The sequence below is a fragment of the Mastigoproctus giganteus genome, chromosome 2 (genome assembly GCF_048544385.1).
Source record: "Mastigoproctus giganteus isolate SK-2022 chromosome 2, ASM4854438v1, whole genome shotgun sequence".
NCBI classification, from domain to species: Eukaryota; Metazoa; Arthropoda; class Arachnida; order Uropygi; family Thelyphonidae; genus Mastigoproctus; species Mastigoproctus giganteus.
Genome location: NC_143576.1, coordinates 82,398,449 through 82,425,483, shown reverse-complemented (window position 1 = coordinate 82,425,483; position 27,035 = coordinate 82,398,449). Strand labels below are relative to the sequence as shown.

Here is a 27,035-nt window from a genome sequence, read left to right as displayed (position 1 = left end):
GCTTAAAAAAAAGAGAGAAGACTCTGGAAATTTATTTATGTTTTGCAATAATTGAAGATTTCATGGAAGGGGAAACACATTTCACCATAATAACCCACAAAATTCCAGCTATTGGTGTTATTGCAAATGCAGTAAGATTGAGTTTACTACCCATTTATAATTAGATTGCACTAACTGAAAAGCCCAATAAAATGGGAACTGCAAATTGTTTTATGGTAGTTATCTCCAGAAAAATGCTCCTCTGCTCACACTATCGCGCCTCACGAAATTTCTATTCGAACAGAAAAATGTGAGCTCCCAAAAACATTAGTCGGCGTACAATATCAAGTGTTATCTTGTGAACAGCGAATGACGTGTTTCCGATCAATACAACTACAGTAAATGGGAAATATAGCTCACACACATTCAATGCTTGACATTTTTTAAGCTTCATAAACTTGCTTCATTCAGCTTGGTGTCAGGTTTAGCATTCACCTAGTGTTAATCACAGACAAAATTGTGCATGAGTCAACATGAAAATTGCGATGGAGCAAATATATATATATGTTGCGATGGAGCCAATTCGTGTTGTGAAAATGCACATTATAGCAGAACTGACTGTACTATAATTTTTTAATAATAATTTATTTATCCAATGTACATTGATTTTTTTTTTGCTTTCCTGTTTTAATATTCATCTGTTTAATTTTTATTTTTAATGAGCACTTAAGTAAAGATTGAATTAAGTTGTCAAGTTTACGGAATGCAGAATTGGAATTTGGAGAGTACAATTTGTACAGAAAGGACAGACAGAAGAGGAAGGGAGGAGGGATTATGCTGTTAGTTAAGAAACACAGAATCTAAGGAAGTGCATCCAGTTGACATAGATGGACAGGGCAATGCCGAGTCAGTTTGATGTGACATAAACACTGATAAAGCAAAAATGATGATAGGAATTTGTCATATGCTTAATGACTCTGATGAGTACAATGAACAATTATACAGAGAAATAGGGTGGGGCAGTAAATCAGAGTCTTATAATGGGGAATTTTAACTTCCCAGATATTGACTGGAACTTGTGGGTTGGTCACCCGCATACTAGCAAGGCCTTTGTTGGATGATTAATTTCTACAGCAGCATGTTAGAGAGGCAACCAGAGGGAGTAACATTCTTGATCTGATTATCGGCAGTGATTATTCATGCATTAAGAATCTGCAGATAAAGGAACCGCTGGGTGACAGTGATCACAATGTACTGATGTCGGATTTACTTAAAGATATAACTACAATCAGGAGTAAAGGGAAGGGTTTTTGCTTTCGTAAAGGTGACTACAGTGATCTCAGACAGTTTTTAAATTCTATACAGTGGTACCAACTGATGATGTCACCAAAAGCAAATTCTAAATGGGAAGCATTCAAGGAATTAATCTTGGAAGCTACTAGGCTTTTCATACCAACTAAGAAATACTGTTCAAGGTTTAGGCCTAAATGGATGTCAGATGACCTAATGAGACACATGGAAGAGAAGAAAAATGCATGGCATAAAAATAAATTATCAGGTAACACAGACAACTATGGCAGATATAAGCTAGTTTATAATCAAGTCACAAAGGAGGTTAGGCAAGTGAAGGTAGACTATGAGAAATCTTTGGCAAAGGATGCAAAGAAAATCAGGAAAGACTTCTTTACTTATATAAACTCTAAATGGAAGAGGGTGAATTAGATTAGTCCACTTGATATCAATGGTTTGACTGTAGATAACCTTTCTCAGATAGCTGCCAAACTAAATGAGTATTTTGCATCTACATGCACAAATGAGGAGGAGAGGGCCAGATGTTTATCAAACTCTAACAGGGAGTTAAATGATTTTGTAATAACTGAGAGCAAAATGGAGGAGAAATTGTTGAAGTTAAACATAAGAAAAACACCTAGGGTGGATAGGATCTATCCAGTAATATTAAAGGAAGTGGCAAAGGAAGTAAGCAAACCCTTAGCCACAATTATGAGAGCATCCTTGGACTCAGGAGAAGTTCCCACGGACTGGAAATGTGCAAATGTATCTCCAATTCACAAACTGGGATCAAGGAGTGACACGAGTAATTACAGATCTGTTAGTTTGACTTCTGTTACAGAGAAAATAATAGTGTCACTGGTTAAAAGCACTGCAAGATCATCTAGACAAGGTAGCAGTAATAATTCAGACATAGCATGGGTTTGTTAAGGGGAAGTCTTGTCTGACCAATTTGATTGGATACTATGACGTGGTCACAAAGGAGATGGATGCAAAAAATAATTTTGATATCATATACAACCATTTCCTGGCTTACGTAATACCGACTTATGGAAATTCGACTTTACGTAAGTTTTCGCCGGCTGGTGCAAACTTAAAAAAATCGTGAAAACGTATTTTGCATTCCGTAGGAATAAATGGAGGTATCGTGAAAATATCGTAATGTGAACCTAATAACAATTTTTATAATGGAAATTGCACTACACTTTCATCGTTATCATATGTTCCGTTCATTACAAGAATCAGTTTTGAATGCCTTTGTGATATTTTTCTAAAACACATTTCTGGAGGTCACTACCATAAAACAATAAAAACAATTTGCACTTTCCGGTTTACTGGGCTTTTCTGTTAGTGCAATCTATTATAAACGAGTAGTAAACTTAATCTAATTGCATTTGCGATAATCCTGATAACTGGAATTCTGTGGGTTTTTATGTTACGGTATTATGGTGAAATGAGTTCCCCTTCACTGAAATCTTCAATCATATAAAAAACATAAATAATCAGATTCTTCTCTTCATTCCTATTTACTTATTACAATGGTGAAGGGAAAGGAGCCAACGGAAAGTGCAAGTGCTGGCGGTGCTAGGAAACAAAACAAAATTGATTTAGAAAGGAAGATGAAAATGATTAAGTAGTACGAAGCAGGACAAAGTTTGTCATTTATTGCACGGAATTAGGTCTTGCTGGTTCAACAGTGAATACTATTTTAGGGGACAGTGCACATTAAAAAGAACATGTAAAAGGATCAATGTATCTAAGATCAACAGTGATCACAAAATAGCATTCAGGTGCTATATCGAAGATGGAAAAGCTATTAATAATATGGTTGGAAAATCAGATTCAGTAGCAAGTGCCCCATGTCCATTGACCATTCAAGCAAAAGAAAGAAGTATTTATGAAGATATTAAGGATAAATACGGTGAACCCAAAGCCAAGTTCTTTGCAAGCAACAGGCGGTTTAATAGGTAAAAGCATTGAGCTGGTTTCCAAAACATTAAAGTATGCGGTGAAGTCGTCAGTGCCGATTCTGCAGCTGTGGAGAAATTTTGTGATGTGTTGGAAAAAACCCCTTCTAAATCTCCACAGCCCTCAACTTCCACAGCAGTGTGCTTATCAGCTGTAGAGTTAATTCTGGCAACGATGCCCGAAAGGTAAAACTTGCTGACATGTCTGTCTCCGCTCTCTCTTTTTGTAATTTTCCTGCGCATGAGATAAAAAAATTGAATAAATAATTCTATTTACATGTTCGACGAACATTTCTTTTTTGCTTCAATCAAATTTGTGAGTGCTGCATAAGCATTTAGGGAAATTTCGACTTATGTAGAGTTCCACAGCAAACAACCCTTACGTAAGTCGGAGAGTGGCTGTACTTGGATTTCAGGAAAGCGTTTGATACTGTTGCACATGGAAAACTACTATATGGGAGCAGTATGGCATTAACGGAAAGTTTCTACAATGGATAAAAGTGTGGTTGAGTGGGAGACGGCAGAGAGTGGTAATCATTGGATACTGCTCTTCGTAGATTAATGTTATTAGTGGTGTCGCCCATGGTTTGGTGTTAGGCCCACTGTTGTTTTCGGTATTTATCAATGATACTGATGAAGGTATATCAGGGTTAATGTCTAAGTTTGCAGACAATACGAAGATTGGCAGGGTTGTTAATAACAGTAATGATAGTATGCTGCTGCAAAAGGATTTGGAAAAGTTGGGCAGATGGGATGAGAAGTAGCAACTGAAGTTTAACATTGACAAATGCAAATGGATAGCACTAACCCCAGAGAAATGTACCAACTGGGTGGTGTTACACTGAGGGCAGCGGAGAATGAAAGAGACCTTGGGTAAATGCGCAGTCAGATATGAAGTTTTCTGAGCAGTGCAGACAGGCTGGCACAGTAGGTCATCGGGCCTTGTCAATGTTATACAGGAATTTTGCAAGCAGGGATAAGTAGGTGATCATCCCTTTGTATAAGACAATGGTGAGGCCACACCCTGAGTACTGCGTACAGGTCTGGAAGCCTCATTTTAGAAAGGATATAGAGTTGCTAGATCGAGTACAGAGAAGGGTAAAAATTAGTAAGGGAAACAAAGGGGTGCTCTCATGAAGAAAGGCTTAAATTCTGCAAATTGTAGGGTCTGGAGACTAGGCACCTTCGAGGCAATCTGATTGAGGTGTATAAGGCCTTGAATAGATTGAGCAGTCTCAATGCTGGCGGGTAGTTGATTGCTGGAACAAACTTTGACCTGTCATTGTTGAAGTTGATAGCTTAAATAAATTCAAGGCAGAACTAGACAAATATTTGGAATGAATGGATATGGATGGGTGAAATGGGAAGGGTTTTTTTTTTTTTTTTTTGGCTGATGCTGTATAAGCTTGCTTTCTTGCATCATATGTCTCTATTAATTCTAAGTCCAAAATTCACATCGTATCTTTATAACACAAATTATCTACATAAGGAATATGTCTGATTCAATTCATTTCGTTACGTAACTCTTTGTAAGGAACCCATCTCTAATGTAAATCAGACTATCTGTACATTTCGGAAGAACCTTTTATAAGATCAGGAAAGCTTTAAACGAACTCTTGGAATATGATTTACAAGTTGTGTGCTCCTCAAAAATGTTTTTGGCCAATTAAAAATTTTATGTTTCATGACACTGTTGAAGCTAACTATAGTTAAGTGCCAAATTTTCACAATCTGACTATCTTCTTCCACAAAAAAAAAAAAAAAAAAAAACCATTTAAAATAATATATGTCTTTTAACAACAAACTATAACACACAGAGCAGCACAAAGCAACAACAATAATGGTGCACTAAACTCCACCTGCATAATTAATGCAACTTAAAAACAAAATGAAATTAAGATATTAAAAATTAAATCTTTCTCCACAAAAACTAAGTATATAAACATGCCTGTTAGGAACATATGATATGTGAAGTAAATTATTATTATTTTTTTTTTTACAAAAACTATAAACATATACCTGTCAGAACATATGATATGTGAAGTCAAAGATACAATTCTCACCTAACATTGTAATCATATGCCTGCACAGAGCATACTTACAGTTAAGATGAACAGATGCACCTAATGTCAGCTTTTAAGTCCATATATCATTAAATTCGGTAAATTCATATTTGAAAAAATAATAATAATAATAAATAGATAAAATATCTACATATCTGAAAATTAATAATACAAGCTCAACTGAAAATCGTAAGAAAACCAATCTTATCTGAAAACAACATAGGCCAGATCTAATTATCAGAAAACTTGCAACTAAATCAGTGACGTTGACAGGTACAGTATGCAATATTTTAGTGTTTTTCGAATGTATTAAATTTCAAGGTAACTATATATTTCTTTCTTAGTATGATGTATGTAATTTAATTCAAAATTAAAAATCTAAATTTCTAATCAACTGTGTGATCCTGACATTCAGAAAATCCAGAAATGCAGCTTGTAACAACTTATTTTGTAAGTAATTGTACCGGATATGGGATATTGTATATTTTGTTTACTGTATAACAAAAAACTATACTTTTTCATATGAAAAAATAGTATCTTCCTTCATTTTTATATTTTTAAGCTATTAATATTCTATGTACCATCATTAACTCAGTACAGTAAACCCTCGCTATTCGCGGGGGTTACGTTCCTGAGAAATGTCGCGAATACCGAAAACGCGAATACTGAGTTATGGCTCCCATAGTAAAAAAGGGGTTCCGTTCCAAAGTATGAAATATATAAGAAAAACTAGTCTAAAATTTTGTCTATGTATGTATTATATGTACCTTCATAATATGACAGTACATAGTGAAATGTAAGCATATGGCATCGAAATGAAAATAAGAAACAATTTAATATTAAATGTAATATTTATTAGAAATTTCAAACAAATCTTTCAAACCAGCGCCTTTGCTAGCAAAAAAAAACATCCCGCCAGTGCTATCACCAGTTTCGCTAAAGTGTTGATAAAGAAGTTTTGCCTTTTCACGAATGATGAGTGAACTTAACGGAATTTTACTTTGAATTCGGTCTTCTATCCACAGATTTAAAGCTTTTCCATTTTTTTTAAATTTAACATCACGAGTTACAGAGCAAATTTTTGAAGCAATTAGCGCGGTTTCACGGACACTACGGCAGATTTTTTCTTCCGATTTCTTGATTGATCGTACTGTTGACTCATTGATTTTATAATGTTTTGCCACTGAGGAGACACTTTCACCATTAGAAATTTCGTCTAATAACTCAATTTTATTCGCTAGTGTCATCACCTTCTTTGATATTTTCACATTTCTCTTTTTATTCGTAGCCATATTTTTGTAGGGGTTAGAAAGAACTTGACCACAATAAAGTCACTTTCTTCCGTTAACGCACTCGAAAAAGTCTGTTTTACACTGCAAAACGGTAGAGTTATCATTTTTGTAAGCATATAAATTGATAAATTTATTCAATTTATAAACATATAAACTAAAATCAAACGACGAAACCTTCCATGACTAACACATACTGAACAAGGATTAGCGAGAAACATCCACGCTCGCGATTTTTTCACCCCTCTCCCCTCACCCACTGAGCGCTGTTTTGACCGGGAAAGATAATTTTAGCCACGCCCATGTTTTTTATGGCTGAAAATATTCACGGCGTTTTAAAATTCACATTTTTTTAGGTTTCATTTTATATTAAATCGGCGATCGCGAATACGCGAAACCGCGAATACAGATACCGCGAATAGCGGGGGTTTACTGTATATTAGAAATGAAATTTACTTTATCGTGAAATTGGAAAATTCATTCAGAAACACAAAGAATAAGCTCATATCGTTTCATATTACTTTTACTTCAAATAATACACAGAATAGCATTATGCAAAAGATAATAGAATAACATTACGCATTTTAAATAAAAGGAAACAAAAGAAATTCTGTACATACCTCTGGTTTATACTTGAAGTAATCTTTCACAAACATCACATAGCACTTTCCTAACACTTGGACTAAAGGTGTGCTATTATAATTATCACTTTTAAACAGTTCCTAAAAACCAACAAAAAAATTATCTTTATCGCTATTCTTTTTTGCTTACTGTTAATACAGAAACTAAGTAAATTGTTCCTTTAATAAAATGGTTTTTTTTTTTTTTTTTTGTATGTTTCACTTTGTTTTATGTTTAACTTATATTTCTGTGTATTAAACTGTGAACTATTATATCAATCTATGAGAAAAACAAGAAAGCCAATGTCTTTTAAATACATGTTATAGTTCAGAAATTACACTTATAATAATTAGTAATTATATTATATTACTGTATTGTTTCTTCAAGTATTATATCTTTTGTTAAAGATATCACTTTTAATATTTATTTTAGTTCTAATATTTTATTACTATTACTGGCACTTTATCACCAAAGAGGGATATATGTACTAATACAGAGCTAAATACAAGGTAAGACAAACAGTTTCACAATTAAAATTTTATCTAAACAATAATTATTTATGATAATTATTTTTTATTTACACTAAATAAAATATTTATGGATAATTGCATATTAAATTTTTCAGAATAATGAACTTGACTATTTACATATTTTTTCAATGGTTATGTAATTAAAAAAAAAAAAAAAGCTTCTACGGCGCCTCTTTTTGATAGTTCCAAGGATAAAGCTGACCTGCTAGCATCCCATTTTTCTTCCAGCTTATGTATTAATGATCTTGGTAAAACACCTCCCACCATTCCCAACACGCTCCATTCAATGCCTCCTGTGGTCTTCCGCCAAAAGGATAGCAGAAGGATTTTGATGAATTTCGATGCTAAGAAAGCTCCAGGTCATGGTATTTCTCCACTTGTTCTCAAAACCTGTGCTCCTGAACTTACTCCTATTCTTTGCTGCCTTTTTTCACTTTCTTATTCCAACAGTGTTTTTCCTTCTGCTCGAAATTTGCTCATATCCAGCCAGTTCCTAAAAAAAGGGTGACAAATCCCTCCCATCCAATTATCGTCCCATTGCAATTACTTCTACTCTTTCTAAAGTAATGGAGAAATCAATTAACCGCCAACTCTTAAACTACCTAGAAACCTTCCGTCTGATCAACGATCGCCAGTATGGATTCTGTCAGTGTCGATCCACTGATGATATTCTGGCTTATGTTACCCATTTATGGACTAATTCAATGGAAAGGTTCGGCGAAACACAAGTAGTTGCTCTTGACATCTCAAAGGCTTTTGATCGTGTTTGGCATAAAGGTCTTCTAAACAAGCTTCCATCTTATGGTTTGCCAACTGTGTTTAGTAATTGGTTATCCAGTTTTCTCTCTGATCGCTCACTGAGGGTGATGGTAGATGGCTCTCTGTCTTTTAACTTCTCCACTAATGCCGGTGTTCCCCAAGGTTCAGTTCTTTCCCCCAATCTTTTCCTCTTGTATATTAATGACCGTCTTCCATTGACTGGAAATCCTATCCATAGTTTTGCCGATGATAGCACACTGCATTCCACTTTCCATTTTGAGAAACCTTGTCTTGCTCAATCAGCTTCAACTTCTCGAAAATCTGCTACCAGTTCCTTAAATGCCGATCTTCAGGTAATTCTCCAGTGGGGCAAAGACAACTTAGTTGATTTCAACCCTTCTAAAACTCAGTCTTGTCTTATATCTCGCAAAAAGGATTCTTCTGCTCCTATGCTTATCTTTAGTGACACTCCGATTTCTAGGCAAAATGATATATCTCTTTTGGGGATTACCCTGACTTCTAATCTCTCCTGGCACAAGCACATTACAAATATTGCTTCCTCTTAAATGCTTCCTATGCATCTAAAAAACTTGGTTTTCTCTTTCGCTCTCGGCGTTACTTTTCTTCCAAACAGCTGCTCACTCTGTATAAATCGCAAATCCGCCCTGCCATGGAATATTGTTCCCACATCTGGGGTGGTGCCCCCAAAACCTCTCTCAGGCTTCTTGATTCCATTCAGAAGAGGGCAGTTAGGTTAATTAATGATTCATCTCTAACAGAGTCTCTCCACTCGCTTTCTCATAGACGCATTGTTTCTGCTGCATGCCTCTTCTACAGATACTTCCATGGGCACTGTTCTTCTGAATTGGCTTCTATAATTCCCGCTCTCTCCTTCAAAACAGTCCAAACACATGCCGCCACCAGCCAACATCCATTTACTGTCCAACTTCAAACCCACAGAACCAACTTTTCATCTTCCTCATTTATTCATTCAACTGCTGTTTTCTGGAACAACCTTTCTTCATACGTATTTCCTGAAAATTACAATCTACAGAAGTTCAAGTCCAATGTCAACAAATATCTTCTTTCATTTTCTCAACTTCCAAACCAAGCACGGTACTAAGTACTATGGGTTCTAATACTTCTCGTGTTTGGGGTTCACATAAAAAAAAAAAAGTTCTTTGTGTTTGTTGTAACTGTCACAGCTTCTAATTTGCTGGAACACTGTTATTCTCTAATAAGTTCTTTAGTTTAGGGAAAAAAAATGAACATCACCTGGCACAAGGTCAAGTGAATAAATAGGATGTGTAAACAGCTTTGGAATGCTCGGAAAGGTATTCAGTAATTATTGTTTCAATAAACAAGAGCACTGTCAGATTAATTTCCAAATTTTCTTTGCTCACAGAACAGGTCCCTTTCTTCTGATTCTGTTTCTCAAGCACTTGTGATTTCAAAGTTCATAATTTTACTGGGAGTATGCCCTCGTCAATTAATAATGAATTATAGTAAACTTGAAAATTTGGCATTTGTATCGATGATTGCATTTACCTTTAATGCAAAAAAGGGGTGACATTTCTCTCTTTATTAAGATGTTCGCAGGACTATTTTGACCTTTAAACTACTTTACCACCAGCAGGATTTAAACTGTGCAGATAGTGCAATGGTCCTAATTGTCAGAACAAATTTGCCTTTGCAGGAAGTTGTTCTGGTACTGCACTACTTTCCAACATACAGCCTCTCCAAAAAGTTAATTGGCCATTTGTTTAAAAGATGAAACTGTTTTGACAACCTGTTTCAGGACTAACTGCTCCCTTATCAGACAGTATGTGGTCTCTAGTGACAAAGTGCCACCAAAAGAGTTTTAAAGAAGTTGTTTGATGAGCTGCCATGCAGTATAACAAACTCAGTTTTAAAGGCTGTAATACATATAGCTCTATCTTTTGAAAGTAGTGCAATATCAGGACAACTCACTGAAAAGACACATTTCTTCTGCTGTGAGAATTAAGACCATTGACCATTGCATTATCCATGCAGTTTAAATCCTGTTGACAGCAGAAACAGATTAGAGAACAAGGTAATCATTATAAATGTTTAGAGATATAAATAAGTTTAGCTGTTCGTGCTTAATATTTATTTAAACCTGTTCTTCTAAAAGTGTCGAAACACTAGGTACAAACACCTCACTAAAATCCAGCAACACTTCAATCCTCAAGGGTGCTGGATTTTAAATAGTTTGCTATATTATAAATTCATAATGAATTATGCCTTTATTTTTCTATAATTTTTACATAAATTTCAGTCCAAAAATGGACTGAAATTTATGTAAAAATTATAATTCTAGCACAACTTTACCTTTAGAGTTGCCAATCACAATTTTTTTTGTTCCTGAGAGACATAGGCAACTTCCACTCAGAGGGTTGCTATTTTACATGTGGGTTGTAAAGACAACACAAAGTTTTATCTCCTACTATTACTACTTTTAGAAATTCTGGATCACAATCATTCACAAATTTCAGACAGTTTTTTTCAAAGTTTAACTCATATTTCCATCTTATCTGCTGTTAAATACTCAGGAACAAAGAAACCACATAATCTTTTTACATGTAAAATATCATATATGATAAAGTTATGATTGGTAAATCTATTAAATTTGGGGACAACATGACTTTACAAAGAATTTAGAATATAAAATCTATTTAAATCTTTTTGATATGAGATATTTAATTTTGTCTTATACTTCGGTATAGATTTTTCTCACTTCCAGCATTCACATATTCAAGAATAGGCTGTATACATTTTACTGTCCCACTTTTTCAATCCACTTTGGACACTCTCTAATTGCTTGTAGAGGCACATGCCTATACAAGCAATTGAAGAGTGGCCGTATTTTAGAAAATAATATTTCTGCGGAGGGTGTTGGTTCTGTACATTGTGCTGATATTAACTTTAGACAGGTTACTCCTTGATCTTCTAGCTCTTTGCAGATCTCATCTTTAGAAACGTTAAACAAGTCCCACTCTGAGATGATTCCTCTCAATGCATTTAAGTGTGTAGTGACTGTAACAGGAAATCCTCCAAACATGAACTTTCACCTGAAATTGTGGAAGTGGGTAGTGTTTTTTTTTGGTCGATCCCTTTTTAAACTTGCTTCTTTGCCATTATTAATACTAATCTCATAACGATACATAATAAAAGACCATAGTAAGCGGTATACCATAACAACTTGTACATTATGACCAAAAGCTCTTAACAAAAGCTTTGTCTACTAATGTTTGAGCTTTCAAAAAAAAATTTGGTAACTGAAGCCTAGTAAACATTTTTGTGGGAAAAAAATAACCTTTGTAATGAATTTATACGATACTTGTTTCGATCTTATGATATTATGATTATTTCAATCTTATGATATTATGATTATTTCAATCTTATGATATTATGATTATTTCAATCTTATGATAATCTGAATTTGAATGTGAGAAATCATTATGGTATTTGTCATAAAGCAATATTATCGCAGAGAAATAAAATACCTTTTGTAAGAATTTTCTGGTGGCTAAGTGGAAAGTTTCATTTGGTCTATAAAACCAACATCCATATATCCACTGTTCACCTTGATTATCCCTCCATAGCTTCTCTATATGAATTACATGTGGCTCCATTCCTTTTTCTCTATAACAGAACAAAAATGATTTTTTAACAAAGTGTATATAGATCAAATATTTGATCTATATACAGACAAAGGAGAAAAATTAGCCCAAAAATATGAGGGGAATTCAATAAGTTATCTATCATAACTATAAATATGCTTTATAAATAAAAAAACACTGTACTTTTTCATATTCTCATTAATGTCTGCATGTGATTTGCACAGCTCAAGCTAAATGTAGTGAAGTGCAGAAAAGAGAAGTGATTTAAAGTAGCCAACCCAAAGGAAAACATGGATGTAAAAAAATTAGAGCACTGGGCCATCATCCAATTTTTGACAATAGAAAAGGACTGGAGAAAAGAAAAAAACTTTTCATGAATGCATGAAAGCATGAATGTATATGGTGATGCTGCCATTTCTGAATACCCAGATAAAATTTTGGCCAAATTAGTTTAAATGGGATTGAGAATCCATGGAAGATGACCCATGCTCAGGATAACCAACAGAAGTGACAACTCCAGATATGTGAAAAAAATGAAGACCTGGTTATACAGGAGAGATGTTTAAAGATGTTTTGGTTGGTTATTGGGAGTTTTATGGTGCATCAGCATCTAAGGCTATTGTGCGGCGATGTTTTGGAGGCAGCTCTGGTTGCAGAAGAGAACAGTCGGTGGATTTTTGGCTGCTGTAAAGGGATAAGTATTTTTACTTTTTACTGTATTCTTTATTAATTAACATAGTATATTGTGTTTTACAGAGATATTAAACAGGTTTAGTAGCATTCGTTAGCTTCTTATTTTGAATTTTACCAGCGATTTTTGGAAGTTACGACTCCTGGTTGGCACCAATATTGTTGAACTTGCCACTATATTGTAGTCGATAAGAAATAGCGTAACTTATATATATTTAGAACTGATAGCATAAGGTATAAAGTAAAACTAGATAGTGTAATATGAATCACTGTATAGTCAGTCCTCGTATAGCACGATAGTTGTGTTCCTAGAAACCCTCGTGCAATGCAAAATCGGGCAATATAAACAACAGGCCCTATGGGAAAAATAGGGTTAGGTGCCGACCACCCAAGATTGAACACACATTGGTAACCAAAACATAACCAAACACAATAAATAATCGTAATAAAATACTTACGTATTTTATTACGATTAAAATACGTAATAAAAAATAATATAATTTTTTATAATATATTTTTTATTATTATATTATATTTTATTATAATATAATAAATAATAAAAAATACGTATTATTTACGAATAAAATACGTATTTTATTACGACTATTACGTAAAAAAATATTATTTCTAATGCTTTTGCTTCTATCGTAAGCAAACTTGTTTTTTGTTTGATTTTCTATCCAAACAGATGACAGCCGTTCCATCTCTTCCAATTCTTTGTGCCTTAATCTAATGGATTTTAATTACCCTTTGAGTCGTTCCTGCTATGAAAGTTGTGTTTTTATTTTCTCTGCATTCTTTGTAATTCTCGGCGTTGCCTCATTTAGGTCTGTAGCACATGCAATATCACATGGTCTTTCATTTCGCTCAAAGCGTTTCACAGTTTCATATTTTTTCGCTATCAACAGTGGCGGACTGGCCATAAGCTTACCGGGAAAACCCTGGTGGCCGGTGTGATTTTGGCCATAAACGCTAGTGTGAGGACACTACAAATTTTCCTGGGTAAGAATTTTTGACCCAGTCCGCCTCTGTTTATCGATATTGCTTTTTTTTCTGTCTGAATCTGCAGTGTCTTCACCAGGACGCTTCCCTAAAAATGAGCAAAATACTTAAAGGTGTGAACCTTTTAAGTATTTTACTCATTTTTAGGAAATAAAGCACAATTACAAAACGAGGAGGCACGCTTGATACACACAAACAAAGCTGTGCGCGTGTAGCAACTGAATAAACAGCACCGTAAAGGCAGAGATACACTATTAACACCTCACATTTTACTAAAGCACATTTCTAGGGGTTACTACCATAAAAGAATAAAAACAATTTCCAGTTGCGTTTCTGCTAGTGGAATCTATTATAAACTGGTAGTAAACTCGATCTAATTGCATTCGCGATAATACCAATAGCTGGAATTTTACGTTATTATGGTGAAATGTGTTTCCCCTTCACTGATGTAAAACACATAAATACATTTTCAGAATCTCCTCTTCATTCCTATCGGGTTGCGTTCAGCTGGGGTGATTCCGCGTTCGACTGCCATTTCTTGTAAACACAAAGGCGAATCGTGCATGATCGAATTCGTGTAATGTAAACACGTGTTATACGAGGACTGACTGTATTAGGAATCTGTTAGCTTATTATGGTATTATCAATTAATCAAAAATATTATTAATCTTATTAAATTTCATTGTTAATTAAATTGTATTTAAAAGGAAATCATGACACAGACTGGAGCTGTGAATCAAAGATCCCAGACTAGCCAGAGCGCTGTGACTCGGGAGAGAAGCAAAGGGGGTGATTCTCCAACCAATTGCAGTCTCAAAAAATGTGCGAAATGTGAAATGCTTGCCGACCTTCTAAAACAGGACATGATCTAGCTAAGGAGGATGCCTTTGTGTGTGATTGGTGTTTAGAATGTTGAGAAATTATGCGTTAACTCAGCATTCTGATATGCTTCTATGAGAGCTTGAGATGTAGGGTAAATGCCCTCAAAGAAATTAATGAGGGGGGGCCATCAAGCTCTCAGCTGTCAGCTCAATGGCAGAGCTCACTCTGTGCACCAGGCAACACAGAGGCAATCTCCAAGGCAGAATGCGGTGGTCCCAAAGGAACTAGTTATTGTTGGTGACTATTGTTAGAGAGACGGGGAATATACTATGCAAGAAGGACAGTGGAACAAGACCAGGGTATGTCAGCCAGAGGCAAAAGTTGATGACGTTGTAGAGCAGATAACATCTTTTAAGGACACAAAAGGTGATATTGTTGTACACGTTGGAACTAATGACATTAAGAGCAAGAGATCTGCAGATTTACTCAACAAATACAGGTCAATATTGAAAAAAAGTCACGAGTTAGGGTTGAATGTGAAAGTGTCTGCAATTCTGCTCAGACAACAGGAGAGAGTATATGGTGAGAGCCCTGTCGATCAATTCGGCCCTGGAGAGACTGTGCAATGCTCAAGGGGTAGAAACTGCTTCTACAGGGATGGGGTACACTTATACAGAAGGGGTGCAAGAATATTTGCTGATGCTATCGATGCAGTGTTAGGGCGGTCGGAAAACTGCTAGCCTGGTGGGATACACAGACTAAAAGTTTAACAGTGGCCGCAAGCAGAGGCAAAAGTAATTCTTGCACTGCTATTAGAATGAGCAGCAGATTGGAAAGCAAGGTAATGGAGATTTCCAGGACTGCTGGGAGTCATAGTGGAACAAGTAAACACATGGGCTGTGTTAGGATAACTAAGAGTAGGAACAGGTGCATGTTCCCACTCAGTTACCCTAACCAAATGCTAGGAGTATAGTTAATAAATTTGTACACCAATGCTAGGAGTACAGTTAATAAATTTGATGAGCTTGAAGTGCTAGTCAAGACAACAAAGGCAGATATTGTTGGGATATCAGAGACATGGTGTCACACAGATATAAGCAGTGTAGAATTGGAATTTGGGGAGTACAATGTGTACAGAAATGATAGACAGGAAGGAAGGAGGGTTATGCTGTTAGTTAAGAAACACATAAAATCAAAGGAAGTGCATCCAATTGATGTTGGTGCAAAATGCAATGTTGAGTCTGTTTGGTGTGTAACATAAACACTGGGAAAGAAAAATGAGAGTAGTGTGGGTTATAGGCTTAATGAATCTGATGGGTATAATGAGCAATTGTGCAGAGAAATAGAGCAGGCCAGTAAATCAGAATGTCTTATAATGGGGGATTTTAACCTTCCAGATACTGACTGGAACTCATGGGTTGGTGACTCGCACACTAGCAAGACCTTTGTGAATTTATTGGTAACCATTCTCTACAGCAACATGTTTGTTTGTTATTTGGTTTTTAGGAGCATTAGCAACTAAGGCCATATTGCTCTGGGATATGCGGTGGTCATTCCCTGACCTTTCCGCATCCTCCGTATTTGGTACAGCAACATGTTCGAGAGGCAACCAGAGGGAGTAATACTCTTGATCTGATTATCAACGGTGATTATTCGTGTATTAAGAATTTGCTGATAAAGGAACCACTAGAAGACAGTGATCACAGTGTACTGATGTGGGATTTACTTAAATATGCAACTACCATCAAGGCTAAAGGGAAGGGCTTTTGCTTGTCTGAGACCCCTGTAGGTGACTACAGGGGTCTCAGACAGTTTTTAAATTCTGTACAGTGGGATCAACTTATGATGTTACCAATGTTGAATTCTAAATGGGAAGCCTTCATGGACTTAATTTTGGAGGCTACTAGGCTTTTCATTCCAACTAAGAAATACTGTTCAAGGTTTAGGTCTAAATGGATGTCAGATGAATTAATGAGGCTCATGGCAGAGAAGAAAAATATATGGGATGCATATAAATTATCAGGTGACACATCAGAAGCCTATGGTGGATATAAGCTAGCCTGTAATCAAGTCACACAGGAGGTTAGGCAGTGGGAGGCAGATTACGAGAAATCGTTGGCAAAGGATGCAAAGAAAAACAGCAAAGAGTTCTTTACTTATGTAAAATCTGGAAGGAAAGGGATTAATCAGATTGGTCCACTTAACATAGATGTTAAGTGGACCAAAGTTGATGATCATGCTCAGGTAGCTGATAAACTGAATGAGTATTTTGCATCAACATTCACATATGAGGAATTATTCAATGAGGGGAGTGCCAGAAGTTTATCAAACTCTAACAGGGAGCTAAGTGATTTTGTAATAACTGAGAGCAAATTGGAGGAGAAATTGTTGAAGTTAAACATAAAAAAGGCACATGGGTTGGATGGGATCTATCCAGTTATATTAAAGGAGGCAGCAAAGGAAGTAAGCAAACCCTTAGCCATAATTATGAGAGCTTCTTTGGACTCAGGGGAGGTCCCCATGGACTGGAAGTGTGCAAATGTATCACCTATTCACAAAGGGGTTCAAAAGGTGACACAAGTAACTATAGACTTGTTAGTTTAACTTGTGTTCCAGGGAAAATAATGGAATCACTGGTTAAAGAAGCATTTCAGGATCATCCAGACAAGACTGCAGTAACAGTTAAAACACAGCATGGGTTTGCTAAAAGGAGGTCTTGTCTGACCAATTTGATTGGATACTATGATGTGGTCACAAAGGAACTGAATGCCAAAAATAAAATTTTGATATCATATACTTGGATTTCAGGAAAGCTTTTGATACTGTTGCACATGGAAGACTGCTGTACAAATTGGAGAGGTATGGCATTAAAGGTTAGTTGCTACAATGGATAAAGGAATGGTTGAGTGGGAGACGACGGAGAGTGGTAATCAATGGACACTGCTCTTCTTGGACTAATGTTATTAGTGGGGTCCCACAGGGTTCGGTGTTAGGTCCACTGTTGTTTTGTATATTTATCAATGATATTGATGAAGGTAGATCAGGTTTAATGTCCAAGTTTGCAGATGATACAAAGGTTGGCAGGGTAGTTAACAACAGTAAAGACAGTATGCTATTGCAACTGAATCTAGATAAGTTGGGTAAATGGGCTGAGAAGTGGCAACTGAAGTTTAACATTGACAAATGCAAAGTACTGCATATGGGTAGCAATAATCAAAGAGAAACGTACCAACTGTGTGGTACTATACTTAGGGAAGTGGAAAGTGAAAAAGACCTGGGGGTAATTGAGCAGTCAAATATGAATTTTGCTGAGCAGTGCAGACGGGCTGCCAGGGCAGGTCATGGAGCCTTGTCAATAATATATAGGAATTTTGCTAGCAGGGACAGGGAGGCGATTATCCTATTATACAAGGCAATGGTCAGGCAACATCTAGAGTAATGTCTACAGGTATGGAGGCCTCATTTTTAGGAAAGATGCAGAGTTGCAAGAACGAGTACAAAGAAGGGCAACAAGATTGGTGAAGGGAACAAAGGAGTGCTCTTACCAAGAAAGGCTTAAGTTCTGCAAATTGCAGCGCCTGGAGAGTAGGCACCTGCGAAGTGATCTGATTGAGGTGTATAAGGCCTTGAATGGGTTGAGCAAGCTGAGGGGGACACAGAATTCCATCTTTTGTTGTGAAAGTTGATAGTCTAAATAAATTTAAGGCTGAGCTGGACAGGCATTTGGAACAAATGGAGGTGTGAAATGGGAGGGTTTTTTGTTTTTTTTTTGGCTGATGCTGCATAAGCTTGCTTTCTTGCATCGTATGCCAATGCTAATGCTAATTTCACTATTTTATAGGTGCCAAGAATACTTATGCCTCTACAGAAAAATGCACAATGCAGGGTTCAAATTTGTGAGGAAAATTAATACATGCATGATGCAGATCCACAATGGTTTCTTTCAAGAATTGTAACTGGTAATGAAACATGGATTCGCCACTGCGATCTGGAAATAAAATAGGAGTTCGTGCAATGGAAATACCAAGTCACCACCACCTGAAATATTCAGGACTCAAACCTTCAATGGGAAGATCATAGCCACCATTTTTTTGAATCTGGAAGGACTTCATGTGATAGACCAGGTGGGGAACCTGTGGTCTTTTTGGGTACCAGTTGTGGCCTCTTGTCTATTTCTCTCAAATGCAAAATTCGCCTTTTATTTCCTGACATAACACCAAACTCAAAATATTTTAAAGGTAAATTTTATATATCGTTATTCTCATTATATAAATTAGTTTACTCCTTACATTAGCAAAAGAAACATAAAAGGCATACAAATATTGGATAGATTGATAGAGGACAAAACAAAGTGAGGAGGTAAAATTATTTTTATCAATAATTGTGTAGTTAGCGAGAGGACTGTCAGTGGCAACTCAGTAACTGGAGAACTGGCAACCACCCAGTGATTCACGTCACAGGCCTGAGAGCTTCTTAAGAAAGAACTGTAACATGTTAAAGAAAATGAATGCATTAAATAAAATGTATGCATTTCCTTTTCTAGTTAAGGAAAATAATAATGAATTATGTATTAAAGTAAATACAAAATAAAGCACTGATTCTAATTCACTAATTGAAATCACTAATAAAGCAGTCCCGTGATAGACACTAACATTTTTCCAGCACATGTAATATGCTAATAATGAAAAGGTGGTTTTTTTTTTAAAATGACTACTGCAGCACATTATTTTCATTATTCCCCTTCTTAAAAAAAAAAAAAAAAAAAAAAATATTGTCTAACGTTTTTTGTTACATCTGTTTTGTTTTTAACAGCTGAAAAAATGAAAAACAAAAAAAAAAAAAAACCCTTAACTTATTAAAATATATATATATATATATAGGCAGAATGAATAATGTTTACCTAAAACAACATAAACAGAAATGTACCATGAGGTATGAATGGATAAATATATATAAAAATAGCCATAAGTCAAGTAATGCAAAAAAAAACATAACTTTTGGGATGAGCTAATTAAATTATTTCGAACTTTTACTGTATATTTGGAGCACTGTACCACACTTTCATTATACTTTATTCATAATGCACATTAAATACTTTACTGTTTCTTGTCATACATTAAATGTTCACAGCCATTAAAATGCCGAGAAATTTTAATAGATCATTAACTTGTAATTTTATTATATAGTTTTATGTTTATTTCACTGACAGCTACAATACTTTCTAATGACAATTTAGCAGAAATTCAACAACCATAAAATATGGCAACATGCTACGTTGCCATATTGTATAGTTGTGCTATATTGCCATCTTGCACAGCTGTGCTACATTGCTGTCTTGTGCAGCTCTGTAACTTCTATGATCAGTAAATAGGGGATTGGCATGTAGATCTCAGTGTAAATGAATAAGTTAACTGGTTTGAAACAAATCATTATAAAAAAAAAATATATATTCCTCATTAATCACATATGACATACCTTGGCTCAATATACACAAAATCTCCAACATAATAAGTATCATCTTTGAATACAATGCTGTCAGATGTAGAAATTTCTGTTGTACTTGTCTCTTCCTATATAAAATAAAAATATTAATAGGTCTGAGAGGATCATCATATAGTTAATCAAGGGGAAAATTAAATGGAAAATTTGACTGAAAATTAAAGTACACTGGGCTAAGGAAATAGAGAAACCTTTTCTTGCTTTGGTTCTAATTCTGCTTCTTGCTGTTCCTTTGGTAATTTTTCTTCCTTAAGTATTTCCAAACTGGCTTGAAGATCAGCTTCTTTATAACGTAGAGCAGGAGAATGAAGAACTTCTCGCCCTTTACACAACTGGTCTCTCATTTTAATGAAGTAGGATTGCAGTTCAATAGAGTCTTCAAACACTTGTGAATCTGTGCGACTTTTATGACGAGTATGTTCAAGAACTTCAAAGACATCTTCCTGAAATCTATCTAGTCGGCGGTATCTTCCCTTATTAAAAAAAAAAGAAAAAAAAAAAGCACATTACACATTTTCATAAATTAAAATAAGCTCTGAAAAAATCAGCATTAAGAAAAATATGTTTGTGAAAATTAAATGATGGAAATTGCCAGCTCTCCATTGGTCTCCATTAGCACTTTAAATGTGATCAGAGTTGCTATTTCACCTGCCAAACATGAAGTTAAGACAAGTAACTTGAGTCCTAGTGGGATGGTGATCTAAGACAGATCACCACTGATTGTAACGCAATAAAAGGAACAGATATATATAGAAATACAGAACAGTATAAAAATGACATTTATGGTTGATCTATGCTGAAAAACTGCAGTTGGATTCCTGAGGCTTATCTGAGACATTCTTTTGGTTATAACAGGCTATGACTTGCTGCTTAGGAGACTAAGTTGATGAAAATGATATTCAGGTCACACTTGTGAGCCAAGTGGCCCAAAATTCAGTTAAGTCTGGTCATTCTGAGCCAATCAAATCCTCTGCTTGAACCTTCATAATGGTAGGGGCTTGTTGTAACCCTGGGTATATATTTCCATGTGCAACCTTGCATATGAGAGGCATTTTATCAAACCACGCCAATTTTTTTTTTTTTTTTTTGGTAGTTGTTGGCGCATAGGCTTCTGTGGCCATAATGCACCTCCCAAGGTTTTTTTTTTTTTTTTGCAGTACTTTGATCCAAGCCCGAGGCGGGAATCGAACCCGCGACCTTTGGGTTGCCAGGCAGGCACTTTACCCACCCGGCTAGCCCGGTCGGCGCCCCACCAATAAAAGAATGTATGTTCAGTTTCAGCTACATGCCTTTTATTGGGATCTGTAATTCCCCCACCGTCTTCCAAACTCATATAAATGTATGCTGCAATCAGTATTCATTTGCTGCCCAACTCCACAGTCACAGAACCACTTTTCTCTTTTCATTTATCTCTTCTTCTTTCTGGAACAACCTACTTTCACACGTGTTTCTTGAAAATGAATTCTTCAATTTTTTCAATTTGATCAATTTGATGAATTTGAGGTGTTGGTCAAAACATCAAACACAGATATTGTTGGGATATCAGAGATGTGGTTTCACACAGATATAAGGAATGTAGAACTGCAATTTGGGGAGTACAATGTGTACAGGAAGGATAGACATGATAGGAAGGGAGGAGGGGTTATGGTATTAGTTAAGAAACACAAAATCCAAGGAAGTGCAGCCAGTAGACATCGCTAGACAGTGAAGTGTCGAGTCAGTTTGGTTTGACATAAGCACTGGGAGATCAAAATTGAGAGTAGGAGTGTGTTATAGGCCTAATGACTGATGAGTATAATAAAAAAACTGTACAGGGAAATAGAGTGGGCCAGTCGGCCAGGAGATTTGAGATAATGAGAGATTTTAATTTCCTGGATATTGACTGGATATGGAATTTGCGGGTTGTCACGCAAGGTTTTTGTGGATTTATTGGATGACTGTTTTCTATATCAGCATGTTTGGAAGGCAACTAGAGGGAGAAATACTCTTGATCTGATTATCAGTAGTGATTCTTCATGCATTAAGAATCTACAGATAAAATGAACCACCAGGTGGCAGTGATCACAGTGTGCTAAAGTGGGATTTACTCAAAAACTTATTGGATGACTGTTTTCTATATCAGCATGTTTGGAAGGCAACTAGAGGGAGAAATACTCTTGATCTGATTATCAGTAGTGATTCTTCATGCATTAAGAATCTACAGATAAAATGAACCACCAGGTGGCAGTGATCACAGTGTGCCAAAGTGGGATTTACTCAAAGAGGTAATTACCATCAGGGGTAAAGGGAAGGGTTTTTGTTTTCATAAAGGTTACTACGGAGGTCTGAGACAGTATTTAAATTCTATACGGTGGGACCAAATGATAATATTACCAACAGCAAATTCAAAATGGGAAGCATTTGAAGAATTAATCTTAGAAGCTACTAGACTTTACACACCAACTAAGAAATATTGTTCAAGGTTTAAGCCTAAATGGATGTCAGATGAACTAATGAGACATGTGGCAGAGAAGAAAAATGCATGGGACACATAACAGCAAAGAGTTCTTTACCTATGTAAACTCTAGAAGGATAGGCATGAATCAGATTGGTCCACTGGATATTGATAGTTCAACTGTTGATGATCCTGTTCAGGTGGCTAACAAACTAAATGGGTATTTTGCATCTACACATCTACATTCACCCATGAGGAGTTATTCAGGGAGGGGAATGCCAGAGGTGAATTAAACTCTGGCAGTGAGCTAGATGATTTTGTAATAACTGAGAGGAAAGTGGAGGAGAAATTGTTGAAAATAAACATAAAAAAGGCACCTGGGGTGGATGGGATCTATCCAGTTATATTAAAGGAGGCAGCAAAGGAAGTAAGCAAACCCTTAGCCATAATTATGAGAGCTTCCTTGGACTCAGGGGAGGTACCCATGGACTGTAGATGTGCAAATATTACCCCAATTCACAAAAGAGCATCAAAGGGCGACACAAGTAATTATAGACCTGTTAGTTTAACTTCTGTTCCAGGGAAATTAATGGAGGCACTGGTTAAAGAAGCACTGCAGGATCATCTAGACAAGACTTCAGTTATAGCTAGGACACAGCATGGGTTTGTTAAGGGGAAGTCTTGTCTGACCAATTTGACCGGATACAATGAAACTGGATGCAGGGAATAACTTTGATATCATATATTTGGATCTTAGAAAGACTTTTGATATTGTTGCACATGGAAGACTGCTGCAAAAATAAGTTGGAGCAGTGTGGCATTGGAGGCAAATTGCTGCTATGGATAAAGGGATGGTTGAGTGGGAGAAGACAGAGAGTGGTAATCAAAGGACACTAATGTTATTAGTGGAGTCTCTCATGGTTCAGTGTTGGGTCTATTGTTGTTTTCTGTATTTATAAATGATATTGATGATGGTATATTAGGCTTAATTTCTAAGTTTGCAGATGATACGAAGGTTGGCAGGGTTGTTAAGGACACTAACGACAGTACGCTGCTGCAAAGGATCTAGAAAAGTTGTGTAGATGGGCTGAGAGGTGGCAAATGAAGTTTAACATTGACAAATGTAAAGTACTACATATGGGATGCAGTAACCCCAGAGTTACATATCAACTCTGTGGTACTACACCGACAGTGGTAGAGAATGAAAAGGACCTGAAGAGTAGCTCATGGTGTCTTGCCAATGATATACAAGAATTTTTCTAGCGGGGATAAGGAGGTGATTATCCCCTTTTATAAGGCAATGGTCAGGCCACACCTTGAGCACTGTTATACAGGCCTGGAGACCTCATTTTAAGAAGGATGTAGAGCTGTTGGAACAAGTACAGAGAAGGGAAACAAAAGATTAGTGAATGGAACGAAGGGTTGCTCTTACGAAGAAAGGCTTAAGTTTTGCAGATTACAGTGTTTGGAGACTAGGTATTCACGAGGTGATCTGATTGAGGTGTATAAAGCCTTGAATTGTTTGAGCATGCTCAACGCTGATGGGATTCTTCCTCTTGCTCAAAATAATTACCTGAGAGGGCATAAATTCAAATTGGGGAAAGACAGTTGTAGGATAGATGTGCGGAAGTTTGCCTTTAGCCAGTGAGTAGCTGATTGGATGGAACAGACTTCCATCTTTTGTTGTGGAAGTTGATAGCCTAAATAAATGAAATGGGAACGTTTTTTTTTTTTTTTGGCTGATGCTGCATAAGCTTGCTTTCTTGCATCGTATGCCTCTACTAATGCTAATGCTAAAATTGAAATCTACAGAAATTCAAATCGAATGTCAACAAGTATTTTCTGTCTTCTCAGTCTTTAACTCATGCACAGTGCTAAGTACTATAGGCTAAGTACTCTAGAAGGATAGGGATGAATCAGATTGGTCCACTGGATATTGATAATATCTTTTGCATTTCAGGCGGCGCCTCCGTAGCCATGTGTGCAGGAGCAGCAGTGCGTAGCACATGCTTCTTGATTAGTCCAGGGTTCGAGCCCGTAACCACCAAATACGGAGGATGCAGAAAGGTCAGGGAATGGCCACCGCATATCCCCGGAGCAATATGGCCTTAGTTGCTAATGCTCCAAAAAACCAAATAACAATAACAAGCATTTCAGGCTTCAAAAAAAAAAAAAAAAAAAAAAAAAAATATATATATATATATATGAAGTTATGTAGAAGAATATGAGGAACAGAAATATAAAACGAGTATCAGAACAGATTAATGCCATCAAATTAATGATTAAACATTACATCTGTCTGTATATAACCTTATTTTTTTAAATATAATACCAACTGCATAAATTGGAGAATTTAGATTACAAGTATTAGGGGTGAAAACCATTACCATTAGGTCAAAGGGCCAAGTATTTAGGTAACCTAATTTGGACTTCTTTGTTGTACCGTATAAATAAACACATAGCATATAATAAATAAAATAAAATAGTAAAATTAAAAATGATGTAGCTAATTACAGATATATGGATATAGTGAATGGAACGTTAACTAGGCCCTTTGACTTAATGGTATAGTTTTCACCCCTAATACTCCAATTTATCCAGATGGTATTATATTTAAAAAATAAGGTTATATTTATATAGAACAGACTGTGCAACATAAAATAAACTCTAACTAAATATGCAAGAAAACAGAAAAACAGAAAAAAATTAGAATAAAAATTAGCTTAGCAAACATCAGTGGATGCAATGCAATTCACCACATGTTGCTATATTATTTTAAATAAAAATAAAAGTAAATGAAACAGGTACCAGTAGAATGGCAAACCAGTAGGGCAAAAAATAAAGCAACACATAATAAAATAAAGGGGGGGAGGGGTAAGAAACAAGACAGAGGGTATTGCAGAGGGAACGCTCCTAAGATACTTTGGAAATGGCAATTAATAAAATTCCAAACAACATAAATTTATAAAATGCCAATTAATTCAAATTTAACACCAGGTCCAAATTATGTGAAATATCACTAGGAATGAAGGGAGATGAAAAGCAACTGCAGCACGCGACCAACAAGACAAAAATAAAAAACTATACTGACCATTAGCCCCATCTCGTCGGAGGGCCACAAGGCCAACAATGGTCAGAGAATCATTGTATATCGAACATTAGACAAATCCAAGCATTGCTGAACCGATACACTGATCGACCCAAAAATGCAATGGATCTGAATAATAGTGGCTCTTATGCAATGAAAAATTATAATAGAACAGATCCAAGCACTAACATGGCAACACCAAACACTGACAAAGTCGCAGTTAAATGAGAATATATCTGGAAAGAATTAGGCTATAAATGGCAGTATGAGTGCTGCATTAGCATATCAACTAACTACTAACCAAGTAACAACAGAATAGACTATGTAGCATAAAATAAATTTTTCCTTTATTTTCTTGCATATTTAGGTTTTTCTGCAAACAATATTTCTTCTTGCAATATAGAATTATCATTGATAATATTTCCACACTAAACAAAGCACTGTTGCCCATAACTGTGCACTCATCCAACTGGAAGGAAAATTGTCTTTTTTAACAGCATCTTTAGCTGTTTCTCAACATTACTTGCCATTTCTTCAATATGCATCTCTTCAGATGTATCAATAATTGGTATTGCTTTCAAAATATCTGTTGGATCTTGATACATTACCATGTTTTCAGAAAATGATAACTTCCTGCAATATGACATTATTAATGTTTCATCAATGTTATGTGGTTTACCGCACTTAGCAATTAGTTCAGATGTGTAGTACAATCTAGGTTTAAAATGTTAGAGTCCAAAGAGGAGCAAACTGTGAGTTTGATCACTTTCTGGTGAAGGCCGCATTAGCGTTTCCATGGATCTACCAAAAATGAAAGGAAAGAAATAATTACGAATTCAAAAATGAAAAATCGATGCTAATGGGTTTAATATTGAATCCCTAAAGGAGGAGAGCATTGCGGATCTCTACAGAAGAAGACTAAACCACGAATTAGATGACAGCTATGGAAAAAATACAAATGATATTTATGAGCACTTAAAAACAGTAACAAAGGTTGCAGGAGAAGTATTAGGCAGAATGTTAAAAAGACACCAAGTACTTGATGAATTTAGAGTTAAAAGAATTAATAAAGGGAAAAAAAGATGCATACCACAGATGGCTTAGCTCTAAAAGTGATGAACATACGAGCATCTATAGGGAGAAAAATAAAGATGTAAGGGCTAACACTGACAAAGAAAAAATATGAGACATGGGATAGAACTTGTGCAGAAGTAAACAGCAAGATAGGATGTGAGAGATCTGCTGCAGTGTAGAAAGTGTTGAAGAGTTTGCGACAGTCACATAAACAAAAGGCCAATATAGGTGTAATAAAATTAGAAGAATGGTATAGATATGTATAGTTATGTTTATTTGTTTGT

At 35.8% G+C, this 27,035-nt stretch overlaps 1 protein-coding gene across 1 annotated transcript in view; it reads right to left on the bottom strand.

The window, feature by feature from the left end:
* The window catches only part of polybromo (protein), a 702,481-nt gene that overhangs the window by 265,275 nt on the left and 410,171 nt on the right, over window positions 1–27,035 (bottom strand). The window contains exons 21-24 of the mRNA XM_090389959.1: window positions 20,347–20,628; window positions 20,132–20,226; window positions 12,026–12,164; window positions 7,209–7,310 (exon numbers count right to left, since the gene is read on the bottom strand). Coding sequence (XP_090246085.1) covers window positions 7,209–7,310; window positions 12,026–12,164; window positions 20,132–20,226; window positions 20,347–20,628 — 618 coding nt within the window. The remainder of the gene's footprint in view (window positions 1–7,208; window positions 7,311–12,025; window positions 12,165–20,131; window positions 20,227–20,346; window positions 20,629–27,035) is intronic.